Consider the following 12,115-nt stretch of genomic DNA (forward strand, 5'->3'; position numbering starts at 1 on the left):
TTCATTCTGTCTGAAACATATGTAGCTGACAGTCTGACTGACAGACTCCCTTTTGCTGTATACGCATTTTTTTTAGTCCCGTTTCAGGGGTATGGTGACTTTTTATGAATTGGCTGAAGTAATTTTTTATTATGATGATCCCTATTGCTTTGTGAGAGGACAAAGACAATTGGAAATGTAAATGATCTGGACAGTGAGGAATGGGAAATATGCAATGTAGGGAGTACACTGGTGCTGGTAGAGTGGTAGAAAGGAAAAGAGGCTGGAAATTTTCTGTCTTTCACTACTGAGAGGTATAATAGGATCTAATGTCTGCAAGTGATTTGTAAACAAAGAATGGATGTTTTTCTAGGCAACATACTCCAGTTTAAACAAGAATTAATCCAAGAAAGTCATGTAATGTATATTTTAAAGGAGATCAGTACAGATTATCACAATAGTCCATTCAGTTTTTATAATCTGGCCTTAAATACATAAGCATTTTAAAAATAAATCAAGTTTGGACATGAAGCAGTAACATGCATGCCCCTATTATTCTTTGACTATTCCTTGGAGTGGAAGAACACAAAATGTTGTTGATAATACTAAAATTGTAAGCAGTCTGAATAAAACAGTGTCACAATTAAGTATGATTTTTCCTCTATCTAGTATGCATGATAACAGGAAAAGACACACTTTTGCTTTTTAAAAATATCTAAGATATAAGTAAATAAATATAAGAAATAATTAGATATCCCTGTGAATAGGGACTTTGCCTGAAATTCCTTTCTTTCTTCATTTATATGTATTTTAATTTTTTTTTTACTTTGCTTTTGCAACAGCTTTTCCCTAACTGTGTGTTAAGTTGAAGCAAGAGCTACTGTAGTCATCAGTATGCTCATGATAAAAATGCTTTTGTAAAGACAGAATATAATTACAATATTCTGTATAGCTATATGGGCTTATGGCATAATTCAAGCTTTATGGCAATGTTCACTACTTGCAAAGACATTAGTTAAGACCCTAATGATAACTACTGTATCCAAATAATCTGTTAGTGCAGTCAGTTTCAGAAAAAGACCCATAGGTCAGACCCATTCTGCAGAACAACTTTCCATCTGCATAGTTTTATGCTCCTAATGCATGATGACAAAACTTTTATCTGTTTAGGTGTATTCAATACAAAGAGGAGTAATTTCATTATGAAAGTCCAAAAGAATACCAAAAATATTCCAAATGGCAACCCCCCCCCCCCCGTATTTATTTGATTAGCAAGGTTTTCCTCATCAAAATCTACTCTCTTCAAGACTTCTCTTATTATTGGACAGAAATGAATTATCTTTCCTTTTGTAGTTCTTCATGGTTTCCATCATCCCAATTCTGAAGTTTGTATGATCATATAATTTAATACTCTCTTAGTCTAAGGGTAGGTGAGTGGAATAAAGAAAGTATCAAGACTACATAAACAATCTTAAATCTGACATTTCCTAATGTCTGAATTCTTCATTTGCACTCTTAACTCTTTTGCTCTTCATTTTTATGTCTAACCCTTACCTAAAAAGACCCCAGAAGTAACAAGAAAGTCCGTCAATTAAAATATATTGCTCTGTCAGAGGTCATTAGCAAGGCTGAGGGATCCTGCCAGTGGAGCTACCAAAGTCTGTCTGGTTCAGCTCTCTCCCTCATACTTGCAGTCTCTTGGTTTAGTTGTTCCCTACTTTTCCTTCAATTCTCTTCTTTTGTCCCATGCGTCCTACTCAGCTTAGCTTCACCTCCTTGTGCAACTTATTAAGTATAGATCTTCCTTTATTTACCAGCCTCTTTAGCAGGTTTCCATATTTGGTCATTTTCTTCCAGTTCTTGGTTCCAGCTCCTTGTCAGACCCTTATCCTCACCATTCTGGCTTCTAAGCCTACCCTTTTTCATCAGCTCAGTGTCTCCCTGTGTCCCCAAGCTTCATCTCACTCTGCCTTCCATTTGTCAGCTGGCTCTAACCAGTCTCTTGCCCCCATCAATCCTGTTCACAATTATTTTTATTTCCTCATCCTAAATCATCAATCTCACCAGATTCCTGCTTTCAGTATCTTTGGCCTAGTCTTGTTTTCTGTCTTTTTTTCCATTCCTGTCAGACAAACCCTCCCACACTCCCCTTCATGCTGCTTTCTTGCTGAGGAAAAGCAGAGTCCCTGACAAATTTGGCTTTTGATTTTCTGTAACAACTGAAATGGGGGTCTGGTGGAGGAAAACTGGAAGTCCAGAAAATGTACCAGCAGGTCTAACTGTAATAAAAAACGGGAGAGTGATGGGGAAAAGAAAATCAACAGGGTGTTCTTGACAATATAATCCGATCTAAAAACTAAGAAACTAGACTTCGAATTAACATTTCAGCAGCTGCTCCTACCTCTGTCACAGCCCTCATATAAGCTTGGTCTCTTGGTGCCAGGGTCATTAAAAGACGCAGATATTCTCATGTACAACACACTAATGTTCAGCTTTCAGGTCTTCAGTCCCTAGTACCTGCAACTCTATATCAGGCAGTTAGGTTTTATAACCAGTACATTGGGAGAGATACTTCAGAGACAGACAACTTGAATTTCAGAAGTACTGGGCATTTGAAAATTCAACTTGTGTCTCAAAATTTAAGGCCATTTTCTCAGTATCTCTGTACGTTAATTTCATTGACAAACTAATAACCATGACCATCTTGTGAGTGTTATAAAGCATACGTCACTTATGCTTTCCTAAGATTCCTCTACAGAAAAGTTTTCTGAGTGCAAAGTACAGCTATAATTATAATGAGAAACACACTTTTAAAAAAGAAAGGCCACAAAAAGAGATGAATAATATCATGAGTGGCTGTAAGTATCAATCCCCTAGTCTGATTGTTTGTCTATCTGAGGTTATAGAGAGCCTGTTTACTGCCGCAGTTGAAAGCTGAAACGCTGTGGCAGATAGCAGATGTACCAATTAATAACCTGTCAAAGCTGATGGATAGAATGAAAAAAAAAAATTCACATTTATCTCCTGTGTGCTTTTTTCCCCACATTTCAGGTCACTGGGGGTCATGAGATACACGCTGCCTCCCTTGAGAGAGATGAAACTGTCTCATTAGCGTCTATCTTTCATGACATTAAGGCGCTGTCTTTGAGATGCTAACTCACCTGTTCTTCTCCCAGAATCCTGAAGTGATGAAGCTCTTTAATCAAGGAGTCTGGACAGCCAGCTGTTGGAAAGAAAAAAAAATAGTCATTTTAGAGCTTCTTGTCAGTGCAGTTTCAGCATAAAATACATAGATGCAGAGAGGATAGAATATACAGATTACCTTAGATAAAGAAGATTAGAAAGATTAGCCATGGTTCTGCAGGCACCAGAATGCTGAAAACCATCTATCAAATAATCGTTCCACATTTCCAAGCATGCTACTGAGAATGCTTAGAAAGGTTATATTCCGAATATTTTAGGCCTTTCCCCAAAGGACTGCAAACAAAAGCAAGATGAAAAGGGCAGCACTGTCTGCCAGATACTGCCAGTCCCTTACTGGAAGCCAAAAGCCTGTTAAAAGAGGATCTCACATCAAAATCTTGGAGCTGCCCAAAGCTGAATTCTGATTCACACACCAGGTTTGGACTCATTTCTAAGCGCAATACAAGCTTTCCCTGATTCCCTGAAGGATTTCATAGGCCCCACAGATCACTTTAGTTTTGGTTGTCACAAATATAACCCATTGCAGAAATATGTAGTTGTCACCCACAAGTGTAATGCACAAACTAACCACGCAGGCAGGGGAGTGATTTGCCAGAATTTTGCAATCAGATTAATGTGCAGTCGCTACACTTTCACATCTGTAGCAGCCAGTAAGAAAGAATATGTCTTGTGAGATGCCATGCACTTTACTGACCTCTTCAGACTGTGATTACCTTCCTGGTGATGAAATCCAAGGCTGCTACACACTTTTGTACACTACTCATTTCTGGCAAGGGATAGAAGTGCAGGATGTGAAAGAAATCTGGGCTTTATTTTTCTCACCATAAATTAAAGCATCTGCTTGTGAACAGAGAAAATTCTTTGGAAGGAATTAAGAGCAAAGTTCTGCCCAGACCATGCGAGGAACTACAATTTCTGTCAACCTGCTTTTCTGCTGATGCAAGTACAAATATTTACCTCTCACTCTTAATGATTGCCATTAAAAGGATGCAAATTATTTTGGAGGCAGTTTTCAGGAAATCTCCATCAGCACTGTGGCTTCGCTCAAAGCCAGTGAGGCACGGCTTACACTCACAACTTCTGCTGGCATAGCTGTCTTAGGGATACAAAGGGAAAAGCCCTTATACTTGCAAGCAACATAACCAAAAAAAGGCAAAAACCCTACTCTAGACAGAATTATACTAATATAAGTCTTCTACTGGTATAATTTTTTCTACTTAGGGAACAGATTTAAATTATATACAAATCAGCTTCTTGTTGGTAAATGCTTCATCTACATTCAGAGGAGGTACAAGGTGGAGAATGCACTATCAATACAACTTCATCAGCAAACCTTTTTAAAGGTAGCCAAGGTTTAAGGTGGCCAAGATTTAGGCATATGGTAAGAATTATCTATTAATGGCTTGTCTCTTATTAAATATTACTATTTATTCCTATTTAATAAAACCTATTATATTCTTATAGGCTTCTTTCCATCTACCTCTTCCCTCCTCTCGCACTCAAGGAAATTTATACATTTGAATGTGTGAGTTTTAGCTCCAATAGGTTTTTTCATAATGGGTTTCTATTGTCAACTTATAGGACCTCAACACCTGTATCACCTTTAATTTTCTCTCCTCATTTCCCCCATGCTTAGGCTCTCACTGTTTATTCTGTTTCTTGTTCTCAGTGTACTTAAAATCATCCTTACTACTTTCACCACAGAATCTATGCAGCATTTCTCTCTCCATTTTCACTGTGATTTACATATCCATCTTCCAGCTCATCCAAACCCTGAATGTATCAACCCTAACTGCCTCACTAACTTCTAGATCTGAGGCCTGACTTGTCGTCCAGAACTGTTGACTTCTGTGTTTCAGATCAGAATTCACTGCATAAAAAAAAAATCTTACACTCAAGCCCTTAGGTAATTTTTTTTTTTTCTTCCACATGTAATTTCCCCTGAAAATATCTGCATTGATTATACACTGCTATAGGAATTTCTAAGTGTAGAGGATAATTATGATTTCATGTAATACTCCATGTTAATCTTTGACAGATGTTAGCTTTGTAACACCAGCTAAACTGCTTTCTGCTTGTCTCTTTTTAGTCCTTACAGCTTCTTCTTCAACCAATCATTTCTTTCTTCCCTCTTATCCTTTCCAATTTATTATTCACTAAATCCCTTAAGATGGGAAAGGTTCCTTTTTCTTGCCTAGCAAGAACTTTTTCTCTTTCCATTCTCCTTGAAATCGTATTTCCTGAATGCCTATTTCTCCCAGAAATCCATCCCATTCTGGCCTCATGCATAATTTATATAATCTCACCTATGTGACCTGTTTACATGCATCCTCTCTTTGTTCCATGTTAGAGACTATAAACAGTTTGGAAAAAAACATGTTTGTAAAAAAATGTGTAAAAGTTTGAAGATATATATAGACATATACATAAAAACATATGTTTTGTTACTAGTTGTCCACCACTGCATCCTCTTCCCAATACAATATTTTCTATAGTCTGTTTTTCAGAGACTTGCCCAATCTAGTTTTCAACCTTTTCATAGCCCAGACTTTCACTGGATCGTGAAGACTGACGATGCAAGAGATCCTGAAGTTACTCACAAAGGAGGAGGAGAGAGAGCTTAAAAACCTGTTGGCATGATGCTTTCCAGCAACAATGAGTTCAGAAATGTCAAACTCATGCAGTATTGAATTATGCTGACACACATTAACAGTCTGCTGTCTGTTAGAAGTCCTTTCAGATCAACACACTGCAGAAGCAATAATTAGAAGAACAATGGAAATTACTGTTGTCAAACAATAATTTGAGGAAAAAATGGAAATAAAGAAGAAACATGGAAAACAGAAGTAAGATCCAAACATTATCTTTTCTTTTTGGATTTTTCTGGATGTATTTCTGCTATTTCCTATTTCTACTTTAATTTCTTCTGTTCTGTAAGCAGACCTTTGTAAAACACACCACAATGCTTTGACTAATTTTTACTAAATATCTGGGAGTTTTGAAAGTCTTGGATAATGTTAAATTCCTGCCTAGGAACAGTGACTAGAGACAAAGGCTATAGACAAATAACCCTTCAAAAAATAAAAAGATATTCCAAAACACCTATTCTGTCAAAAAGCATAAAGAACTATTTGTCATCTTACCCACAAAATGACCCATATGTATCTATCAAAATATTTATGTATATGCAACCACACATAGAGACTTGAAAATTATCACTAGTTAAGCACAGCACCCAGTGGCTTCACTGGCAAACTGTGCACACCAAAGGTTAAGAGAAAAATTAATTTCCTAAGTCTCTGATGTACAACTAGCACATGTCACATGGAATAAATAATCTGCACTTTACAGATTCCTGCTATTTCATGTAGAATGCTTTGAGGATTAGTTTTTATGCCCTCTGTAGTACAGAAACCTTTATAATCAATGGTCTCAGCAATTACTGAAACGTTCCATTTCCCTGTTCCCAATTATTACTTGAAAAAGTACAGGCATACATGACATCTTCCACCGACATAAACCAAACCATAGGAATATTAAATCAATCAATCAATAACAATTAGACATAAGAGTGTTAAAAGGAAATGATGCAAAGGCATGGACAATTGCCTTTAATCAGAAGCCAAAACTCAGTAGTGAGGACATCTGCAGACTGATAAAATGGCAGATAAATTGTTTATTAGTTCCCTCTTTCAACTGATATTTAAACGTATGTGTTTCATATGTTCTTGGCTACACTGACTGTTACAAGTTTTAGCTAACTGTGAAAGCTAAGCAAGATTTAAGAAATATAAAATTGATGCAAATCTTTAGCATTTTTATACCACTTTTTCTTCTGACATAGCTCTGTTGACCTCAGAGCAGTAAGACCCATAAAACTAATGTGATGTTTTGGAAATGAGCTTGAGTCTAAGCAGGAAACTAAGTTATGAAGGGATGATACCCAGTTCAAAGCACCAGCAGCTTTATAAACTCACCACAAGTAATTTCATTGCTTCTATTTAAGCATTTATTACTTAAATTAAATTTAAGCATACTATTTGCTTCTGAATGTTCCATCATACACCAGATTACTTGTTTGTATAATTTTGTTGTTGCTTGATTCTCATATTGCTTTATTATTTAAGTCCAAATGCTGCACTTATGAATGAAAAGTACATTCAAAGTTTCAGAAATTTGAACTTTAAATTTACAATTTACATTGCGGCATTCTCTTCATAAAGGTATTTTTTAATCTGTTCATATATGTATCTCCAAGAGAAGAATAAAGAAGCAAAATAAAGGAAGGACAGTTTAATGTCTCCTAACATCATAAATCTCATGATTTCAACTGGTCTGAACACACATTTACAGCCACACTTGTAATTAAACTACTACCAATTTAATTACCCAAGTCTTCACATCTTTTTTCTCAGACAGAATTAGCTTCCGGTTTTGTTTTTGCTTAGAATTATCACTTTATGTGACTTATGTTCTCCAGTGAGAAGGCAAAGGAAAAATTAAATCAACTCTTTAATTTTGCATAAACTGGCAACATGAAAGCAAAAAAAATGACTGCTATTACAAATACAGCTGACTGAGAACCAATGCAAGTGCCAGGGCCTTGATGGCACCACCAGCCCTGCCTCTCCCTGTCCAGCCCCCCGGGGCTCCCCCACGGCCCAGCACCCCACGTCAGCCCTGGGGCCATCAGCCCCTGCCCCAGCAGCCCCAAGCAGGGCCCATCTCCATTTTCCCACAGCTCTGCCCTGCCCAGCCATAGGCCCTGCTGAGCCGGGCCCACCCGTGTGCCCATGTTCAGGCCCAGCCTCAGCCCGTCCCTGTCCTCAGGGAGGTGCCTGATGCCCAAGGCTGGGGCTGTTCCTGTGCCCCCAGCTGCTCTGCTCCTGCCTGGGGGTTGGGATGGACCCTGGCTGAATTTTAGCCTCAGAGAATCGTAGAAAATCATATGATGTTTCCACTGACTGCAGTTACAAGCATATATATCTCTACTATAGGATTATGTGCTACATCTTCTACTGTACATTTGTAGCATTATTTCCTACTTTGCATTTTAAATTTAATCTTTCCCCAAAAGGTACAGTTGGGTGAGATTCAATTCACTGAATTTCAGCATTAAACTATTGGCTATGTGAGTCCAATATATTAATCACATGCTTCTTTTTCAGTCAATAGAAGGAAATACACACCTTCACAGGGTAATTCCCATCATCTGAGACAGGCCCAAAAAAGGAATCCACTTATCTCCATTAATTGAGGAGTCTAAAGTGACTAGGTAAGATTTACACAAGTAACTTCTAGGCTTTTAAGGTTAGATGAGTTTAATTTCACCCAACAGCTGAAATCCCAGTCATTTCTGCACATGCTTAACTTTGAGCAAGAAAATTTTCCCATCATATTTAGCTCCACGCAAAGTTAACATTTACATGATGAACACAGTATAACTTTCATTTCTCTCACTTAAAATTTACGTCTGCATCAACACTTGTTAATTCTGAAAAGTACATACCCTTTTGTGAGCTCTGAACATAACCATGCAAGAATATCTATCAGTGTCCTTCAAAGGATATCTTTCACAGTGCTAATTGCTAAACCGAGCTTGCAACAGAAAAATGTTTCAAATCCATGGGAATAACCACTTCATGCTTAGAAAATTAATGGACGTGTGTCTTTTTTTTTTTTTTCCCTGATTGCTCTGCATAGAATCATATTTGACTTGAGTACAGATATGAAAAATGTTCCATTTTCACAAAAAAATAGTCTAAAAGTTTGGAAATGCAGCACTCTAATAGCGTGCCTGCAGTATAGCAACGATTATACATATTTATATAGGCAAGTGTATGCTGGCCTGCTGTGTGTGCACAGCAAGGAATGGTGGCAAGGGAAGCCTGCCTGCAGCTCAGAGGTTCCTGTTACAGCAGACATCCATCCAGAGCACAGCCAGCCTCTAAGCTACAGTGGGACACAGCAGCTGGGCCTCCATAGGCAGGATACGAGTACTCAGCCCAGCCCAGCCCAGCCCAGCCAACTCTGCTGAGTGAGCAGCAATGACAGGGAGAGCACAGCCCTGAACTGAGTGTGATAGCAACGGGAATGGTAACAGGGTAGGGAGAAGAGGGAACTGGGCTAGACTGTCACACCAAACTTAACCGGTTTGAAATCCCGTAATCAGTGTGCAGTTGTTTGTTAAGTCATTTTCCTGGTCTTTTCCAACCTGTTCAACTAATTAGATTACTGGTATAAAAAAAACCACCTTCCTGCTGTCTGTGTCTCTTCCAGTGCAAAGCAATCCTGTGCTGGTGGCAGTGGGGTCACTCTTACGGGAACTGACAATGATTTCAAAGTATGAAGTGACTTCACTGTTAATTAAATGTTTTGATGTTTCGGGTGACCTTTTCTCATTTTTGATGCTATGTGAACATGAACAAAGACAAAACTAAGAAGAGTGTCTGGAATGCATAAATATTTTACTGAAAAGAGAAAAAGATATTATGAAGAATATCAAGTATGTAATTTACAGAATAAAAGCACATAAGCCTATCTTGGGAATACAGTTTGTGCTTGTGCATTGTGAAAGATGTAGAAATGCTTTCTCACAGATCCCACAGAAGTATATTATTATTATTATAACCATTTTCACAAATTTTTTTACAACTTTCATGAGCAACACTTTTGTAAATAGTAAATTATTTAATCTTTTTCGTCTGTTGTTACCTAGATAATTTTCTAATGAAACCAAACTTAACAATTAATTAATTTGTAGACTTACACTGTGCTTACAGATATCTTCCTTTGTATAAGAAAGACTTAATTTTTAAAGAAAGAGAGGTGATAAAGCTGCTCTGTGAATAATTTGCCATCTCAAGTCTGAAGTCTTACATCTGCAGGTCTTAAAATGCAGGGGATTCACGTGAGCATACAACTTTATCTGGAAGATCAATTATTGCTAGCCACCATTTATCATAAAATCACACATCAGAGTCAAAACCCTTTCATGAAATCAGCTTGTAATCACCATGTTTACCTACTGATTTATTATTAACAAAGGGCCTTATTTATTTAGCTTCTGGATTCTCAATATTCATCATGCATTTGAGCCACATTTGCAAACTGAAGTCCTCTGACACATTAACTCATACTTCTGCTTTCAATACCTATTTTGATGACCTATTATGATTGGGGTAAGTTCAGTCATGGAACATTTTTCTCCAAGAAAGAAAATTAAACAACTTCTTGTTCAACAGGTACACAGTGGTTATTCCCCTGCCTTAACTGTAAGTATCATAACTTTTCTCAGCAAGTATGATCTATCTTAGCTATACATCTAGTTCAAAATTCTACAAGAAGCATTCAGTCTGTTGGACACACTAAAACACCTGATGATTTATTTTTTGTAAATATACTGTTGACTGCAGTCAGCAATATAGTTACAAATTGGGAGACAACCCTTCAGTACCCAACTATCTTGTACTGCCCACCTTACAACTGGTGTAAGAAATAGCATATCCAGTAAAAACAAAAAAGTAAAGTAAAAAATTACATGGTGTTCTTCACTTGTACTCATGCCATTTTGATAACATCAGTTTGCAGATGGTATTTTTCTGTACAGTAATCTAGATAAGTAGATAGCAAGATAAAAAAAAATATATGCCCATAAAGAGACATTAGAGTGTTTCAATAATATAGATTCCTTTGGAAAAAAATATAAAAGGAGATATTTTCAAAAGCAAGAAGTATTGAATTCTGTCCTTTCAAAGTCAGCAGGCATGTATTTAGACTGCAAAGCTCAGCTCTGCAGTTGGGCAACGCTAAACCAAAAAGAATGACAAGCAATACTTGCACGTGGTTTATGAAGGTCTTTGCTGTAAGTCTTTAAAAGTCTCTCTAAAACTACAAATGGTGGAGCAGTTCTTCAGCTCAAACAAACCAGCATAGCAACAATTAAGTCAATAGTGTTTGCACATATTCATACTAGCAAAAAAATTGGCTATGTACACAAAATGCAGGACTTTGTTAAAAAGAGTGTGTGCCAGTAAAGGATAGATTCGAGCACCCGTTTTTCAAAGCGTAATCTGCAATAAGAAATTTATTTGCTTTAAAAAAAAATATTCAGAATTGAAATACCTTTTTCTCCTGATTAATACACTGTCAAACAGTATTATGTTAATTTTCTTTTTTCTTGATTGACTTCTGACGGCTGTAGTCAGTAAAAAGACGTATAAATTTTTTTGCTACCAAAAAGGCTGTTGAAGTTAAAATACCAGAAAGTTCCATGAAAGCTTGATTGTCAGGACAGAATATTTGTCCTGTTCTGACCAGTTACCAGAGACGTTAGTTGTCCAGCTGAATGGGTTACATTTTTGTTTGTATGCACTTAATTTCAAAATCATCTAAAGATACAAAAGGTATTTTTGCTCTCATGAAGTACTTGTGAAAATTCTGCAAAGGGACTGCAGTAGAGTTGGGAAAAGATCACATAAAGTTTGACTTGTGGCAGCAAATAGAGCATCTCAGATTAGAGAAAATTCTGCTGGCCTGGCTTTCTCACACTGCAAAAAGCTCTGGCCTTCACTGTGCTGCTACTGACTCTTTAAATGATGCTTTAAAGCCAAATGACTAGAAGTAATGAACATTAGCCATTTTTCACTAGGGTCTTTCTTTTAATCTTTACATCAGAAAATATCAGCAGGACTATTGACCTGCCATTTTATTTAGAACCTCCTTCCTTGCTTGCTTTTTGCATATTTAAACCAGACTTGAACAAGTACTGTTTAGTCACATCAGCATTCAAACCCTGAATTGAACTGAGCTGCACAATGACAGCATGCCACTGCTTGTTATTTTTGGCAGTTTTCTGTATATGCTGAGCTGCTATGTGACAAACTGTTGAAAGAGTCTGTCAGAGTGGGGAAATTTTCTAGAAGAAATTCAG

At 37.2% G+C, this 12,115-nt stretch overlaps 1 protein-coding gene across 1 annotated transcript in view; it reads right to left on the reverse strand.

The window, feature by feature from the left end:
• The window catches only part of PRKN (parkin RBR E3 ubiquitin protein ligase), a 746,156-nt gene that overhangs the window by 127,079 nt on the left and 606,962 nt on the right, over window positions 1-12,115 (reverse strand). Inside the window, exon 9 of the mRNA XM_074899316.1 lies at window positions 3,141-3,202. Coding sequence (XP_074755417.1) covers window positions 3,141-3,202 — 62 coding nt within the window. The remainder of the gene's footprint in view (window positions 1-3,140; window positions 3,203-12,115) is intronic.

This window comes from Athene noctua, chromosome 1, assembly GCF_965140245.1.
Source record: "Athene noctua chromosome 1, bAthNoc1.hap1.1, whole genome shotgun sequence".
In the NCBI taxonomy this organism is placed as follows: domain Eukaryota; kingdom Metazoa; phylum Chordata; class Aves; order Strigiformes; family Strigidae; genus Athene; species Athene noctua.